Consider the following 19,318-nt stretch of genomic DNA (forward strand, 5'->3'; position numbering starts at 1 on the left):
TGTGACGCAGGAGCGAATCGAGCATTCAAATGGCAGGAAGCGGGAGAGTAACAGGCAGGCAGGGCTGCGGGAGGAACACGCAGGAAGACACCGGTACCGCAGGATGCCCTACGACCCCAAGGAAGCGGGAAGGGAAGCAGCAGAGGGGTGTCAGGCCTCATTGGAGCCGATGCACTGGGGAGACAGAAGTCACACAACCTGGGAACGACGGCTCTTTCTCTGCCAGATGTGAGGTCACCACAGTCCCCTCGCTCACGGTTCTGCGCTGCAGGACATCGCCAGAAACTCGAGACAGAATCACACCCTCACTCCTCACAAGGCTCACACCCAGTGTAGTTCTAACCCATAAAAAGAAAACATCACTCATGCTGAACACATCCTTTATGCTGAAGGCATTCAGAAACAGTAACCATTGTTATTGTTTTCGGAGACGTTTTCATGTAGGACTTAAACACAGGAGCACAAGGACTCACGGACACTTCTGAGCATTATACTGTGATACTCCATCCACATAAAAAAGGCATTCTATTCCTTTATTTTTTTATTTGACAAGCAGCAATATCATGTTTGTCATTTTAATGTAGATACAATTATTAGGTTATCTGTCATATTACAATATTTAGGTGTTTTTTTTTTTAATCTTATGTCCTTTAAGATACATTAAAAAAAAAAAAACACATCAATTGCAAACGTGAAGGGGAGAAAAAGCATGGTACCCAGCCAGATTTCCACATTTCAGCAATACTTCACTCATCCTTTTTTTTAATAAAGTTTTAAGAAATGTCATAATGACATGAGCTTGAAATATCTCTAGGCATTTTCTCTGACGCTCATGACGTGGCACTGGTGATGTTGTAAACAGCAGAGAAACAGGGGCTGCCAAATGACCAAATTATGGAGGCACAGGCCTGCTTTCTCCCACGGGAACACACCGGATGCTGACGGCAACGACCTTCTCACACCGACGCTGGAGGAGCGCTGCGTCACGCGACGTAGCTGTACTCGTCTGCAGACGCCTGGCTGCGTTCGATGTACTGTTTGTCTATCAAGACTTCAATACACTTCTTAATCATGCTGATACTAGGGTTAAACCGAGCTCTTGACTGGCTAATCACCTGTGGGAGAGAGGCGGGTGGTAAAAATGCTCTTCTCACCAGGAGCACTTCGTTCAACTCTGATGCAATGCACAAAAATACCTTTTCATGCAAACAATGGGAAAAGTCTTAACGTTGAGGCTGTGAAAGAATTTAAATGGTGAAGGGCACAGATGCAGCCAAACCTAATAACATACTAAATCAAATCACAAACTAATTAATCTAACTATTCACACACGCCCTTGAGCTTCCATTTAATCCCCCCGCAACTTCTGGCTCTTAGCGGAAGGAACACTTGCTCAAGAAAGCTTTCCCTAACACCCCCTGAGCCAAGACCTGTGTATACTCTCATTGTGCCATATACCTTTTCCTTGTTGCACATTAGTATAATGTTATACTCACTGACACATTACTTCAGTAATGCATTTCTTCCTTACGACACTGAACTCCCAAAGGGCAGAAGCCACATCCTGAGCTGGTGTGCATGCCACGGCGACCAGCACAGTGCTCCACCAAACGGGAGACACACGTGAATGCAAGGAATGAGTGAGTTGAAAACGGTCGACCTCCTTCAATAACTGGACACGAGGCTCAGACCTCTAAATCTAAATGTGAATTTAATACTGGATTTATGAGCACTGTTCTCTTTCAGTAACAAAAAGCGTTTCTTTATGCTATAGAGGAGTCACAGGTTTCTGTATCCTCTTCACAAAGAAACAGGCCTAATCCTAATACCCTCTGCCAAGAAGTCTTCAGGACTTTCCCCTTTTACCTCCTGAATAAGGGCGTTATGCCGCAGTACTTTTCTTGCTTTCATGATACGGACTATAGCAGCCTGGAGGTACATTTTCCGGTCTTCATCTACAGCACTTCTCGTCTGCTCCATTTCCTGTTTTATGAAGCCCATAAAAAGCAAATGAGACCCTCAGTCACTGCACTTGTTTTTAACTCATTTTATGTGTAAGTTTAAATAAATCTCCAATCAATACTGAGAATCAAACTATACGATTATCTGCTCAATATAACATAACCATTACCAAAAGAATACCTATGAGTTATATATAATTTCTCAAGTTAAAGTGGGAAGGCTATTTTTAAAAGAATGAACACTACTGTACATTGTACTCAGTGTAAACAGTCAAGAAAGTAGAACTTAAGTGACACAAAGTAATAAGTCTCAAGACCACGGACCTATGAGCAAGTAAAGACTTATACCACAGAGCTCGCAGACTTTAGCAACTGGCTCCAAGTGGATACTGGATCAGGCTTCAAAAGGGCAAGAGCTGGGAAGGGCTCCATTTGACTCAAGCAGAGAAGCCAGGAAGGCTGGGCCAGAAGGGCCTCTCTCCATGGAGCTCAAGGGAAGACAGTGGTGGGAAGGCACAGAAGCAGGCAATGCCAGATTAATAGGGATCTCACAGTACACGTTATCACCATTAGCCTACAGGGATATGAGATCTTGACCATTTTAGGGGTTAAACTGAATAGCAACTGATTAACATTTGACCTTGGTGGGGAGTTACGTTCCCAGAGGAGCCTGGCATATCTGATACCTTCACAACCTGCCTGAAGTCCAAGGTCAGGGTGGCACATGGGAAGCAATAAGGAAATCCACAGTGATATGAACAGGCTGTCCAAGAACCCAAGAACAACCACCATGTCAACAGCGCAGGTTCATGGTGCACACTGGCTCATCCCAGGTCAGACTCTACTCCAGACCTATGAGCTCATCACAGTTTGAGTTTTAACATGATCTCCATGTAGTTCATTTACACAGGAAAGTCTGAAAGCATTTTCAACAGTTTTTCTTTGAAAGAAATGTGTTGCAAAACTTTCCCATATTTTATGAATGAAAAATATGAGAGATTACATTATTCTTCAAGGTAGGAATTTTTGAAAAGAATACAAAACGAATCCATACATTTTAATAAAACTTGAAAGCAAATATGACTATGTTCATTGCAGCATTACTTATGATACAAAGATATGGAAGCAATCTAAGTGCCCATCAACAAAAGAATGGATAAAAAAGATGTGGTGCGTGCGCACGCGCGCACACACACACACTCACTCAATGGCGTATTAGTCATAAAAAAAGAATAAATAAAATCTCGTCATTTGTGACCACACAGATGGACCTAGAAGTATTATGCTGAGTGAAATGTCAGACAGAGAAAGACATGTCTCCATAGTTTCATGTATATATAAAATCTAAAAAAAAAAAAAAAAAAAAAGAGCAAACATAGCAGAACAGAGTTATAGACACAAAGAATAAACAGGTGGTTGGAAGGGGGGTGGGGGAAACAGAAAAATAGGTGAAGGAGATGAAGAGGTATAAACTTCCAGCGGCAAAATAAATGAGTCTTGGGAATGAAATGTGCAGTGTGGGGAAATTTATGTGGTATCTTTGTATGGTGATATATTGTAACTAGGCTTCTCACAGTGATCATTTTGAAATGTACAGAAGTAAATCACCATGTTGTGTAACAGGAACTAACACAGCATCAATTACACTTCAAAAACAAACACACTCATAGAAAAAGAGACCACATTTGGTGTTACCAGAGGCAAGGGTTGGTGGGGGAGGGGAGGGAAATTGGATCAGGCAGTTAGAAGGTACAGACTCCCAATTACAAAATGAGCATTAGAGATGTAATGTGCAACATGATAAATATAATTAATGCTGCTGGGTGTTACATGCGAACGTGGTTAAGAGAGTAAATCCTGAGTTCTCATCACAAGGAAGTTTTTTTTCTACTTCTTTAATTTTGTCTCTATATGAGATGACCAATATTCACTAAACCAACTGTGACAATCATCTCACAATGTATGTAAATCAAGTCATTATGCTGTACAGCTTAAACTTATACTGTGATGTATGGCAATTATATCTCAATAAAACTGGGAGAAAAAACAAAAGGGCAAATGTGACTAAACTACAACACCGTTATCCTAAGATTATACTACTGTTTTTAAAATCTAAAATACTGTTTGTGAGGCCAGTCAACTGAAAGAATAAACCAGAGAAGACGTATTATAATCTTGATGTGCAAAATTCTGCTTTGGTCTCAATGTTACTGCTTGTAAAGTCCAATGCTTAAATATTTCCAAAAGAAATGACATCAGAAAACACTTACCTGTGGTGTGTCTTTCTGCATTGATGTAGTAATTTTAAATTTTGTTCTTTTACTGCTAAAGTTCATATTTAATGAAAATGAAGATTCTGCATCGATGTCTTCCTATAATTAAAAATAACTCATTTATACTTATAAAAATAAAATCATCCAATAACAATTGCTGCAAATAACACACACACCATGAAGTTAAATAATGAGCAAGCAAAAAACACTGAACTCTCATTAATCTCTTATATTATAAATATTATTTAAGATAAAATAATTGTCTTTTGTCAAACCATGAAGGAGAAAACAATTATTTCCTAATTTTACACTTGATAGAATTTTAATCAGCTTAGATTCAGCAAAACTTTTTCTGGCCCAACTGTTTAGCAGAATTTTAACATTTTAATTTTTATTAAATACCAAGGCTCATAATTTTTCCATTACACTTTGAAAAACCAAATAACCAAATTATTTTGAATGCTACTACAATAACAAAATACCAATTAAAAATAACCTAACGATAGAAGCCAGCTGGTTTCAATGGCACACAAGCTTACTTCCCTAACACCTAGTGCAATTCTGACATTACCCCTTAATGCACATTTTATCCACTCTGCCAGAAGCCAGTGGTCTTTTCTCAAGTGGAAGTTGTTAAGCCAATCTTTAGCTCTTAAGCTCTATTGAGCTTAAGAAAGCCACTTTTGTCATACACTGGAATTTCTCCACCAGCAGGACCATGGAGCACTTGGCAGATGGCACTTTCTCAGTAATAATCATAGAAAGTCTATTAAAGAAATGACAGCTTTGTGTTTCACATTTAATGTGCACACAACTTATCAATATTTATTTTGTACATTACTGAGCAGCAAAAATATATAATATGTTTAGAAAAATACTTGCCTTTTTAAGCATTTTAATTAAGCTTAAAAATTTAAACTTAGAATTTTAAGCTTAAAAGCTTTTACTCATAATTATTTAAAACTTTAATATTAAGAATTCAATATTCTGCTAAGTTTCTGAAGTCAGAAAAATGAATCATTTCTCGAAATTAAGAAAAGCTTGCTTTGAATTATAGCATACAAGCCATTCCGAGGCTACAAAAGTAATCTTTAGCAAGATGAACTGGTGTAGGCCATGAAGTAAAATAAAAACACAACACCATTTGCAAGAAGCTTTTCTTACAGGCACAATAATCTGAAACAGGAGATTGAACCCACATCTGTTGCTTTTTTAACTATTCAAATATCTACGAGATACTACAAAAAAAAATGTTACTAGGGGAAAAAAATTATAAAGAAAAAAAGAAATGTACTATCAGTTTGCTAGTCCCGTGACAGACACTGAAACTATATGGGGTTGAGTTGAATCCTAGAGTTTAGGACTCTGATCTACAAAGGGTACATGGGTACCAACTGACGGAGCCTTCTCTGCGACACTGAAAGAGCTGGAAGTATCGCAGCTTTCAAGCGCTGCCAAGTACAAAGGGCATTAACGATTATAACCTTACTTTTAAAACTGCAAAGGTCCTGTGAAGCTTAACGTTTATAATACTTACATTTCTTAAAGTATTACCCCATACCTTTTCTGAATCATGGTTAATCATTTTCACATCGAGTAATGATTTGATTGTTTTCGTCAGTTCCTTTTCATTCATCTGAGTGCTATCTTGAAGCTCTTTATAGCTGACGGTTTCACTGTTGTTGAAGGCAAGAAGAACTGCCATTTGGTATGTTGTAACCATAGCTACGTATGGTTTGCCCAAATAATTCATTTTAACTTCACCTATAATTAAGACACAATTGTGACAATAAGCTGATCACTCAAAGAAGCATTCCAAAATTACCTGATACTTATTTCCAATATTTTCTATTGAAAGAGTGAACCAAGAACTTAATTATTGTAAAGTTATTCCTGCTAGCAAGGCAGCATTTGTTTGCTGAGGGGATGGGGGAGGAGGAAGAATTGAGTAGAGGGGTATTAGTCTGCGGTATCTAATATAATCACAGTAAATCTATCAAATGGTTAATAGGAAAGCTAAGACCTGGGCAGAAAATAGTAAGAAGTGGAGGTGGAAGAGAAACAGACAAAAAGAGAAGACAGCCTGCTACCAGCAACTGCCTCCTGTGTGTCCACCTGGTCTGCCCCAGGGAAGGTTCGTGCCTACAAGAGGACACCTCTGTTGCAGCTCTGGTTAAAGCATAATTTCTGCTAAACTGTAACAATGTTATTTTGTCTCATAAATTAAGTTTTTCTCCCCAGTAATCTTCTAGAAACAAACACAAATGTGATGAGAGACAAACAGGCAGATTCATTACTTAGTTGAAATCAGTTCCATTCAGTTGCTCAGTCGTATCTGACTCTTTGCGACACCATGGACTGCAGCACGCCAGGCCTCCCTGTCTATCACCAACTCCCGGAGTTTACTCAAACTCATGTCCATTGAGTCAATGATGCCATCCAGCCATCACATCCTCTGTCATCCCCTTCTCCTCCTGCCCTCAATCTTTCCCAGCATCAGGATCTTTTCCAATGAGTCAGTTCTTTGCATCAGGTGGCCAAAGTATTGGAGTTTCAGTTACAGCATCAGTCCTTCCAATGGATTTTCAGGACTGATTTCCTTTAGGTAGACTGGTGGGATCTCCTTGCAGTACGAGAGACCCTCAAGAGTCTTCTCCAACACTACAGTTCAAAAGCATCAATTCTTCAGCCCTCAGCTTTGTTTATAGTCCGACTCTCACAACCATATGTGACTACTGAAAAAACCATAAATTTGACTAGATGGACTTTGTTGGCAAAGTAATGTCTCAGCTTTTTATTATGCTGTCTCTGGGTCATAGCTTTTCTTCCAAGGAGCATGCGTCTTTTAATTTCATTGCTGCAGTCATCATCTGCAGTGATTTTTGAGCCTCCCAAAATAAAGTCTCTTACTGTTTCCATTGTTTCCCCATCTATTTGCCATGAAGTGATGGGACCAGATGCCATGATCTTAGTTTTCTTGAATGCTGAGTTTTAAGCCAACTTTTTCACTCTCCTCTTTCACTTTCAATAAGAGGCTCTTTAGTTCTTCTTTGCTTTCTGCCATATGGCTTCCCTTGTGGCTCAGCTAGTAAAGAATCCGCCTGCAATGTGGGAGACCTGGGTTCAATTCCTGGGTTGGGAAGATCCCCTGGAGAAACGAAAGGCTACCCACTCCAGTATTCTGGCCTGGAGAATTCCATGGACCACAGTTCATGCGGTCACAAAGAGTCAGACACAACTGAACAAGTTTGTTGAAACAGTTGATGGAATAAAAATGTTCTAGACCCTACACTACCCTGAGAGCTATAAAAAGATATCAGGCTTTGGTCAACTACATTTCTATCCATCTGGGGGCACAGGGGCTGGTGGGCGAGCTCACTGAAGAGCTTGCAACCAACACTGTTGTCAAACAGATATGCACCTGTAAGAAACAGTTACTACAAGTCAAAGAATCTCTTCCTAAAGCACAAAGCTGTGGTTGAGTGACTGCATTTCTCTTTCTCTTAAACGCACATACACATCCTACATTATTTGACTTTTACTGACTTATAAACTAAATCAGTATGAGATCTGGTTTTTGGGTTCTACAGTTTAACTCAAGGAAGTTGAATTTTACATGAACTTACCCCAAAGGCTCTGTTAGTGATAATTAGCAACTCTGGTCAAGATTTTGTGCTTCTTTTATTATTTAATAATATGTATTTCATTCATTATATAATTAAAGAATTTAAAGGTGATAAGTCAATTCTCCAACTTACTATCATGATAGATATGCTTATTCTAACTTGTACTTTGCCTCAACTTTTTTTTTTAAACTAACACTCAGAAATTTTTTTCAAAATTATTTGAACACCTAGAGAAAAAAAAAAAATTCTAATCTCTGAATCTCCACAAAAGGAGGTTTTAATACTTAATGGGAATATTCAATTCACATAGAGTTTAAGTATAAGAATATTACCATTAGGATTGTCCGACTAACAATTAGTATATAGAGCATTTTAAGAGCTTCATCTCAACATTAAAGTTTAGGAAATGTGGTGAGAGGCAAAAAAATAAACCACATAAATGGCATTAGACCATTTGTGCAATGACTACTCGATCATATCCCAGAAACAAAGTATAAAATAATGCCTCAAGCATCTAGATGATTAAGCTAGGACCATTACCCAGCTGTGAAAAATGCTGCAACGTACTGCCAAGGGTCTAGAAAAGTGAGTCTCTGCCACAAGAACTCAGAGAGTATCAGGAGACAATGCAATTAAGGGCTGAAAGTATTATTCACTGATATAAAATCCACTCTGCAACTCTTAGAGAAAAAATGAAAACTTGTTAGTTTTCTTGCTATTTTCCAATACATTATTAGTATCAGTACCTCTTCTCACTTTTTCCAGCACCATTCTCTCAGTACTCCTCAGAGCTGAACACACTGGGGAAAGGGTGAGGAGCATGTGGGGCAGGGAAGAAAACCCGAAATCTGGATGATTCACTCAGTTCAGTTCAGTTCAGTCGCGTTTAACTCTTTGTGACCTCATGAACTGCAGCACAACAGGCCTCCCTGTCCATCACAACTCCCAGAGTTTACCCAAAGTCATGTCCATTGAGTCGGTGATGCCATCCAGCCATCTCATCCTCTATTGTCACCTTCTTCTCCTGCCCCCAATCCCTCCCAGCATCAGGGTCTTTTCCAATGAGTCAACTCTTCACATCAGGTGGCCAAAGTATTGGAGTTTCAGCTTCAGCATCAGTCCTTCCAATGAACACCCAGGATTGATTTCCTTCAGGATGGACTAGTTGAATATCCTTGCAGTCCAACGGACTCTCAAGAGTCTTCTCCAACACCACAGTTCAAAAGCATCAATTCTTCGGCGATCAGCTTTCTTCACAGTCCAACTCTCACATCCATACATGACCACGGGAAAAACCATAGCCTTGACTAGACAGACCTTTGTTGGCAAAATAATGTCTCTGCTTTTTAATATGCTACCTAGGTTGGTCATAACTTTCCTTCCAAGGAGTAAGTGTCTTTTAATTTCACGGCTGCAATCACCATCTGCAGTGATTTTGGAGCCCAAAAAAATAAAGTCTGACACTGTTTCCACTGTTTCCCCATCTATTTCACTTAGTTACTGCTGGGTAAACAGGAAAGGAGAATGACAAAGAGGTCATTTAACCTTTAGAATAGGCTGACAAACTCGAAGAGACTCCAAACTAGACTAAAACATTCTGATACATACATACGTGAAAAATTAGCCAACCATAATTCAAGTGGCATTAACAGCTGCCAGAAATAAAGAGTAGGCAGAACTCTTAAAACACTTTCATCTGAGTTTCTCCCTCATTACCTCTCAGCAATTTAGTCTCTAGCGGAAAGTTTTTTGTTACAGAACAATGTCAGCTGCTAAACTGATGACACTCTGATGACAAACTCATCGATCTGCAACCAGGAGTAAGATACCCGATTCAAGCCATGATCACCAGTGGATGCTCCAGCCAACAAGTGATCAGGACCCCCAAAGAGATATTCTCACCAATATCTTAATACAACTAGTTTCCAAACACCAAAAAGTTAAGTCCCTCATTAAAACTACTTGAAGAGATGGACTGATTACTGCTGAGGTAACTGCAAAGGGAATTTAAACTCCCCAAGAGATATTTAGGGAAAGTAAAAGTAACTTTAATTCAAGTACATTAAAACACTGGTCCAGCAATGTATTGTTCCTTAAAACCAATTTACTAAATGAGAATATAAAAATTCACAACAGGTATAAAACTAAAAGCCAACTACTAAGTGACCACATGCTAAGAATATCAGCAAACATCTCTTTATTTCACAAACAACTGAAAGATTGAAATGCTCAACTTGTTCATTAAAGATACACTTGTATAAATATGTATTACTGTGTACTAATATGCATTAATAACATAATGAGACATCATGTTTCAAATATAAAGTAATCAAATAAATGGTACTTAGGTTTCTCTTTCCAACCCAGGGATCAATCTGCATATCCTGCATTGGCAGGTGGACTCTTTACCACTGAGCCACCAGAAATTTCTCAAGTCAATTTCCTGACAAAGGTATGGCAACTAATCAGATTTTCCTGTATCATTTCTAAGAGACACGAACATATATGGATATCCTTTCCTTTTTATACAAACTGAAAGTTGATTCAATGCACTTTTCAAAGCATAGCTTTAGCAAAAGTAGACAAAATTCTGAGTGTTTGCTTTGGCTCACGTCTTCAGGCAGCTCAGAGCAATTACATACAAGCTCTTACCACCCAAAATATTAATCCTACTTTCCAATAAGTCGACCGCACTATTCCAGGAAGAAGCTAAGGAAATGATTAGATTTTGATTAAACTTTTCTAAAACTGGGAAGTACTGGAAGTTAATTGGGACATTTTTGAAAAAGCATTTTCTACAGCAGTTCACTTCAGTACCACAAATGAAAATCAAATGGTTAGGTCTCCCTGTGGTGCTGTAATAATTAATGAACCTTCTGAGGATATCTGGCATATCTAGAAAGAACAGGTTTTTTAAGAGTATCTGACTCATCAAGTCTGGGTTTCTAAATAAAATTCCAAATATCTATAAAAGTGGTTTGTTACAGAAATGTAGGAAACCATTACAAAATTCACAAATTCTTTTTCAGCAGCACACTATTAACAGTGCTGCATTTGAACTTCTTTATTGTTGCTTTAAGGGTAACCAGAAAGGTAGATGAAGAAGAAAAGGTTAAAAACTATAATTAGAAAAGAAAAAAAAAAAAAGACAACTATAATTAGGCTCTAAGAAATCTGTCCAAAATTTTAATATAATCATTATGAGGTAAATTTCATTAAACTAGATATAATTAAATCCATTTTACCTGTACAAAGATAGTGTAACCACGTAAGTTTCCTTCCACTGAAATGCTGGCTGTAAAATAATTCAAACTGCAAAAAAGAAAAAAGGAATCAAATTATTTTCAGCCATGACAACCTAACTTACTTCGCTATCACTACACTAAAAAAGCAAAAAGAAAATTCATGTTAAAAAAAGACATTAGCGCCCACAGAGTATATTTATTCATTTTATAGATGAGAAAACACAAAACACATTAAAGCTCCTAATAAAGATTATGCAAATATCAGACCAGCCCTTTTCATTTACAACTCGGTCTGTGGTTTTCACTGCCAAACCACAGTCCTGCAAATCTGACTTTTTTGTATAAATTCAGAAATTACTGTTTTGAATGACATCAGTTTGAACTTTATAAATACAAGTGAAAGTTGCTCAGTCATGTCTGACTCCTTGTGACATGGACTGTAGCCTGCCCGCTCCTCCCTCTATCTACAGAGTTCTCCAGGCCAGAATACTGGAGTGGGTAGCTGCTCCCTTTTCCAGGGGATCTTCCCAACCCAGGGATCAAACCCAGGTCTTCCGCATTGCAGGCAGATTCTTTACCAACTGAGCCACAAGGGAAGCCCAAGAATACTGGAGTGGATAACCTATCCCTTCTCCAGCAGATCTTCATGACCTAGAAATCGAACCGGGGACTCCTGCATTGCAGGTGGATTCTTTACCAGCTGAGCTACCAGGGAAGCCTATAAAGCACTAAGCAAAAAACATTACTGTGCACATTTCAATATGAAAATATAAATCATAAAATCATACCTTCATCTCTAGTCTCCTATAACATATACCCTTGTTGAAGGGACAGGCTGACTAGTGTCAACAGTTACTCCAAAAGTGACAACCATGATTTAACTTCCACATACAGTCAAACACTAATACAAGCAAAGCATCAGAGTCTTGACTTTGTATCCTTTTGTTGATACTACTGTGGAAAATTAAACATTCTAGTAACATAGCTTTGACATTAAAAAATTTCTCCCTCTGACTGAATGTGGGACATCAGTCCAAAAAGTAGAGAGTTCTTTTTAAAGAGCTAGTACATAATCGAGAGTGAGAAAAGGATACTGAAATTGGACTAACTAGGCAAGAAAAAGGACAAACTCCCTCTACTGGTACTGAGAGAAAGTTCAAATGGAGAAAACAATATTCTTGAAAGCAAGATTTTACAGTCAGAAAGAAACCCACTTTTTGTTTGTAAATAAGGACACAGGAACCTGGGGGTGGTCATATGTTAATAAATGAAGTTTAAGGGGTTTATTCCAGTACTCCAATAAGTACTGGAAAATAAGTATTTTAAGGAGAAGCAAAAAATGACAAAGTTACAAGGAAACTATTACTATTTCTGCCCCCAACTTCTCCTTTAATTTCAATTGGCAAAGTAGGCTCTTAAGAAGAAATAAGTTTTAAGACTGCTAAAGGTGAGGGGCTGGTCAGTCTTCTAAGTCTACCTTATGCATGGATTCTTAAAATACATCTGACTGCTTATATTATGCTAGCATGCTGTTTCCACTGCTATCAGTATTAGCGTTAACTAATACTGCTTCAACTATCAGCTATTGTTTACTGAGTACTTACTTTACACACCTCATTTTACCTTCATATCAGCACTCTGAGTATTAGCATCATCAGTTAACAGAAAATTAGAAAGTTATCTGCCCTGAGTCACAGAGCACAGTAAATGACCAATTAACATGTAAAACTGAGAGTTGGACTGTGAAGAAAGCTGATCGCCAAAGAATTGATGCTTTTGAACTGTGGTGTTGGAGAAGACTCTTGAGAGTCCCTTATACTGCAAGGAGATCCAACCAGTCCATTCTAAAGGAGATCAATCCTGGGTGTTCATTGGAAGGACTGATGCTAAAGCTGAAACTGCAATACTTTGGCCACCTCATGCGACGAGTTGACTCACTGGAAAAGACTGATGCTGGGAAAGGTTGGGGGCGGGAGGAGACGGGGATGACAGAGAATGAGATGGCTGGATGGCATCACTGACTCTGTGGACATGAGTTTGAGTGAGCTCCGGGAGTTGGTGATGGACAGGGAGGCCTGGCATGCTGTGATTCATGGGGTCGCGGAGAGTCAGACACAACTGAGCAACTGAACTGAACTGAACATGCAAAACCAGGATTTATGATTCCAAAGCTTACACTGTTACTTGATTTATAATCCTTATTTTGAAAGAAACAAAAACATACATAACTCAAAGATTCAAACGGCACATTGTGAACTTCTCTAGGAAACAGTGTAATGAAGCATCATTTTCATTTTATTTATTTTTAACTGAAGGATAATTGCTTTACAATATTGTGTTGGTTTCTGCCATCCATCAACATGAATCAGCTATAAGTATAAATATGTCCCCTCCTGCTGGAAGCCCCCTTCCACCTCTCACCCCATCCCACTCCTCCAGGGCACTGGTCTGAGCTCCCTAAGTCATAGAGCAAATTCTCACTGGCTATCTGTTTTACATATAGTAGTGTATCTGTTTCCATGCAACTCTCTCCATTTTCATTTTAAATAACATACGCATACCTCACTGGTTCACAATCTCAAGTTACTGCCCAAATAAAAGACTACTAAAAGATAATGAAAGCCTTTTGGATACATGTATACGTATGACTGAGTCACCGTCACTGTTTACCTGAAACTATCATGAGATTGTTAATCAGCTGTGAAAGTGAAATTATCACAAGATTGTTAGTTAGCAGTGAAACTGAAAGTCACTCGGTCATGTCCAACTCTTTGTGACCCCAAGGACTATACAGTCCATGGATTCTCCAGGCCAGAATACTTGAGTGGGTAGCCTTTCTCTTCTCCAGGAATCGAATGAAGGTCTCCTGCATTGCAGGCAGATTCTTTACCAGCTGAGCCACAAGGGAAACCCAAGAATACTGGAGTGAGTAGCCGATCCCTTCTCCAGTGGATCTTCCAACCTACGAATTGAACCAGGGTCTCCTGCATTGCAGGTGGATTCTTTAAGAGCTGAGTTACCAGGGAAGCTCTGGTTAGTCAGCTATACTCCAACATAAAATTGAAAGTTAATGAAAAGTATAATGAAGATTTTGCTAGGAAAAAAAATGCTACCTAAACTTCCATACAATCAAGAAATAAGAAGCCTTGTTTGGTGAGTTAGAGAATCAAAAAGGGTCAGTTGGAAGAGAAATGGAAACATGTCCATCCATTCAAAAACTTGTACATGAATGTTCAGAGTAGCATGACTTATACACCCAAAAGATCAAAACAGCTCAAACATCCATCAACTGATGTTGGATGGGTAAATAAAAGGTGGTGACTCAATACAATGCAACACTGTTTGGCAGTATTTGTCATAGCCTAAAACATGGATGAACCGTGACATTCTGCAAAGTGAATGAAGGCAGTCACAAAAGACCACATATAACATAGCACTACAACAGATGTCCAAAATGGGTAAATCTACAGAGAAAGAAAGCAGACTGCCTAGGGCTGCGGAGGGGTAGGGATTTGGTGAAGGTGAAGACTGACTACTAATGGGTAGGGGGCTTCTTTCAGGGTAATTAAACAACTGGAATGTTTTAAAATTAATGGTGCTAACAAACATACTGTGAATATACTGAAAACCACTGAAAGCGTACATGTTAAATGAACTGTATAGTGCTGTGGCCTGAATGTTTGTGTCTCCCCAAATTTGTATGTTGAAACCCTGATGCCCAATGTGATGGTTTTAGAAGGTGGGGCCTTTGGGAGGTGCTTAGATCACTTCATCTAAGGCATTAAACCCCACAGAGCTTCCCAGCTCCTGCTACCACGTGAGGACACGTCTGTCACCTTAGAGGACCTTTGCCCCACCATGCTGTCATCCTGGCCTTGAACTGCCAGCCTCAAGAACCATGAGAAATCAATCTCTGTTGTTTATAAGCCACCTAGGCTGTGGTATTTTGTTACAGAAGCCTTATAGAATGACTACACAATTATATGACTAAGCCATATGGTACATGAATTATAGCTCAACAGCTGCTGACAATGGAGTCTCCACAGTCTCTGAAAACGCTTTAGGTTAGAATTCTAAGGTTTCTATTCAGTCACATTTTAAGACCATGTTTACTTGTATTTTCCATCTTCAATCCATTTTTTTTTCTAGAATATTTCCCATTCTCTATATATTTACACAAATTATAGCCCAGGAACAAAAATAACTATTATAAAGAATAAATGAATTATAAACATGGCTCTACATTCAAGTGAAAAATTAGAAGATGACTGCTTTAAGTCCTGGATTCTAAAGCTTTCTCCTAGTATCAAAATTTTTGTAATTTAGAATTACTTATGACAGATAATCGATTTACTAAGAGTAAGAGACACGTTCTGACAAAGAACTGACACCACCAGGTGTTTTAGTTTAGTGTTAATCAGAAACTATTATCATTTACATTCTTCCTACAAGGCAGAGTAATTATAACTTGTGAATATGTTTTTATATCACATGAGTCCTTAAGACTTTTAAGAAATATTTAAAGGGATATAACATGAAGACAATTATTAAAATTCCTTAGGTATTCCAATGTATCTTCTGTCCACTTACCATCTGTACACTTTTTTCCAATTCCTGGGGAATTGCAAATGTAGATGAAGGAGCCTGAGTAAGAGGCCATGCACCAGCCTAAAAGGAGAAGAGTAAAACTGTTAAGTAGATACACTTCTCACTTGAAAGTGAATGTTTATAAAATGATGCAAGCAACTACAATGGGAATCCCTGGTGACTCAGCAGTAAAGAATCTGTCTGCAATGCAGGAGACTCGGGTTTGATCCCTGGGTCGGAAAGATGCCTGGGAGAAGGACATGCCAACTCACTCCAGTATTCCTGCATGGAAAATCCCTTGGACATCAGCAGACTACAGTCCATGGGATCTTAAGAGCTGGTCACGACTTACCAGCTAACACCACTACCACAAGTAACTAAAACAACTTTATCTCCTTCTTCCAAATGCTGATAAAACCTATCAGCATGATATCAGGGCATAGTTCATTCCAAATCAGTGTAACATGTAACTTCAGAAGCTATAACCCTCTGACTGAAAGAAAGGTAATCAGGCACCCATCTATTAATCAGTCCTCTGTATCAGAAATGATTAGTAAACGCCCACAATAAAACACATACCTGTAGAACATATATTTGAAAACTAATTCCCAAATCTATTACTGTGTCCTGATTTTTGATAAAATTGTTGAACTTATTGTTGAGATCTGCACTGACACTCATATCTGTATACATCCGATGTAGCTTGCTGGTAAATTCATAACCACAGGCTTGCTGTAGAACAAAGTTTTAAAGATTTAAAAACAAAAATAATAAACCATACTGATTATTAATAATGCTGTGCTACTGCTATGTCTCTGCTCAAAGATCTGGCCTGTACACTCACACCGAAGGCCTGTATTATTCATCACACAAAGCAGTTATTCAAAATACTTCAAAAATTCCTTCCTTCTTTTTTTTAAACACAGATTAAATAAGTGAATGAAAACAAGTATTCATGAAGTAACAAATTTCCACTTAAAACAAGAACTTTTCTATAAATCTGTAGGTCATTTCAACACTAAAAACTGCTTCATTACTGTAAGATACCTTATAAGGTTTACAGATAGTATCGAATACACATGAAAGATAACTGGGAATATTTGAGCCAGTAGTTAATGTTATAAGGAGGACACTGAGGCAGATTTTTAATACTATCAACAGAATAATGAAGAAATCTATTTCTTTGAAATTATTCCAAACTCTGTGATCATCAGGTCAGAAAATCTGGATCTCTAATCTTGGGATATAAAAAGCTTTGGTAACATTATCTTTAAAAATTAAAAGTTATTTTTAGTATCTTTGAAAAGGACTGCATATTCAATGTCTGCTATAAAGGAAAACTATCAACTATTGAATAACTCAGGATAAATATGAATCAGCAACTGCTTATCTCATCAGTGTGTAAGCTAAAATCACGTAAAAGTGAACTGAAATTCAAATGCCCTCCACAAAACTTGTACTTAAAGGAATATTTTAGGTATGTTCGTTTCTAAGTAATACAGATCTTATCTTGTAGATGATTCTGTATCAACATATAGAGAGATTCTGTCCTTTAATACAGCATTTGCACGTGAAAACATGAAACTACACTTTACATTTAACCAGTCAACTGCTAATGAATTATTTCCTGTTATTACTCATATAGTGAAAATGACCATCTCTGTGTGCTACTGAAATAACTTCTAAGACATCATATCAAAGTCCTACAGTACCTTTAATTTATTGATCATGGCTTCTTCAGAATCCATAGACATAGATAACCCATGAATTAAACGCTTTGCCAACATTCTTGCGTAGAACTACATTAAAAAAGATTAAAAGATTATTTCCTTTCTGATTTAAAGTTCAAAGATTAATCAAAGCTGACACATAAAACTTTCAGACTCAAAAATTACCTTTTGAAAAACATCTTTATCGTCGATATATTTGAAGACTGTGATAAAACTCGTGAGCTTGTCCTCCACTTCATTCTCTGTCATCCCCTTTGCTGATTTCTTCAGCAAGTTGTCACAGTACTTAGCGAGCTCAAATAGAAATTGACAGTAACTCTTACAAAGGGTCCTTCTCAAAGGAGGCACCATGGTAACAACGCAAAATAAGATCATGGGTTTTTGTCATCCTCAAGCTTATGTTCTGAAATTATGCACTAAAACTTAAAATACATGTCACTGGGTAAATTTTTTAAAAAGACTATAAACAGGTAAAATCTAACCAACACTGAATTATCCAATGGAGCACTGATATAAGTAACAAGGTTCTGATGTAACACCTAGGTGAGTTTTGAGCAGTAGTATCATTTCTGACATTAAAAAACACTTATCAAAAATCTCACAACAACTTTATAAGCAAGTTTCCTTTAAAGGTTTTCATTTGTCATCAAATTCCCCCTTTAGAGTTGAGATAAAATTAAACCTCTATGAAAAGCAATGCAAATTATTTTAAAGCAGTTATCCTTTCCAACCCAAACTTTGTAAGATGGAATATTTTCTCCTTCAATTATTTTTTAAGAAAAGGTCACAGAGATGACCTACTGCATCCCTTAATTATATATTATGTTGATCAGATTTTATTTTTAATAAATAATTTCATCAATTGTTCAAAAAAAATGCTACAAAAACAAATCTGACATTTATCTCAGCTTGCATTCTCTAATGATAATTTTTCATAAGATTACATTTATGCAACCATCAAACTTACCAATTCAGGTGCTTTGCAAACAGACTTGGGTTCTCTGTAATTTACAACTGATGTAAGGGCCTAAATAGAAGACAGAACAGGAATTAGTCACCAGCAATAGGGTAAAAGACCTTTAAGAACTAACACCCAAGGAAGATGTCTTTTTCATTATAGGGGACAGGAATGCAAAAGTAGGAAGTCAAGAAACACCTGGAGTAACAGGCAAATTTGGCCTTGGAGTACAGAATGAAGCAAGGCAAAAGTTTTGGAGCTTTGCCAAGAGAACTCACTGGTCACAGCAAACACCCTCTTCCAACAACACAAGAGAAGACTCTACACATGGACATCACCAGATGGTCAACACCGAAATCAGATTAATTATAGTCTTTGCAGCCAAAGATGGAGAAGCTCTATACAGTCAGCAAAAACAAGACTAGGAGCTGACTGTGGCTCAGATCATGAACTCCTTATTGCCAAATTCAGATTTAAATTGAAGAAAGTAGGGAAAACCACTAGACCATTCAGGTATGACCAAAATCAAATCCCTTATGATTATACAGTGGAAGTGAGAAATAGATTTAAAGGACTAGATCTGAGAGAGTGCCTGATGACCTATGGACAGAGGTTCGTGACATCATACAGGAGACAGGGATCAAGACCATCCCCAAGAAAAAGAAATGCAAAAAAGCAAAATGGCTGTCTGAGGAGGCCTTACAAATAGCTGTGAAAAGAAGAGACGCGAAAAGCAAAGGAGAAAAGGAAAGATATACCCATTTGAATGCAGAGTTCCGAAGAATAGCAAGGAGATAAGAAAGTCTTCCTCAGCAATCAATGCAAAGAAATAGAGGAAAACAATAGAACTGGAAAGACTAGACAGCAATTCAAGAAAATCAGAGATACCAAGGGAACATTTCATGCAAAGATGGGCTCAATAAAGAATAGAAATGGTA

General features: G+C 37.9%; 1 protein-coding gene across 1 annotated transcript in view; it reads right to left on the bottom strand.

The window, feature by feature from the left end:
* Positions 1-366: 366 nt before the first annotated feature.
* The window catches only part of CUL2 (cullin 2), a 68,967-nt gene continuing 50,015 nt past the window's right edge, over positions 367-19,318 (bottom strand). The window contains exons 13-22 of the mRNA XM_055427949.2: positions 18,390-18,449; positions 17,588-17,716; positions 17,405-17,491; positions 16,272-16,424; positions 15,696-15,773; positions 11,106-11,172; positions 5,796-5,998; positions 4,232-4,333; positions 1,867-1,983; positions 367-1,115 (exon numbers count right to left, since the gene is read on the bottom strand). Of these exons, the coding sequence (XP_055283924.1) occupies positions 984-1,115; positions 1,867-1,983; positions 4,232-4,333; positions 5,796-5,998; positions 11,106-11,172; positions 15,696-15,773; positions 16,272-16,424; positions 17,405-17,491; positions 17,588-17,716; positions 18,390-18,449 (1,128 nt within the window). The 3' untranslated portion in view covers positions 367-983. The remainder of the gene's footprint in view (positions 1,116-1,866; positions 1,984-4,231; positions 4,334-5,795; positions 5,999-11,105; positions 11,173-15,695; positions 15,774-16,271; positions 16,425-17,404; positions 17,492-17,587; positions 17,717-18,389; positions 18,450-19,318) is intronic.

This window comes from Moschus berezovskii, chromosome 15 (genome assembly GCF_049115385.1).
Source record: "Moschus berezovskii isolate FMDL1 chromosome 15, NW_MosBer_1.0, whole genome shotgun sequence".
NCBI classification, from domain to species: domain Eukaryota; kingdom Metazoa; phylum Chordata; class Mammalia; order Artiodactyla; family Moschidae; genus Moschus; species Moschus berezovskii.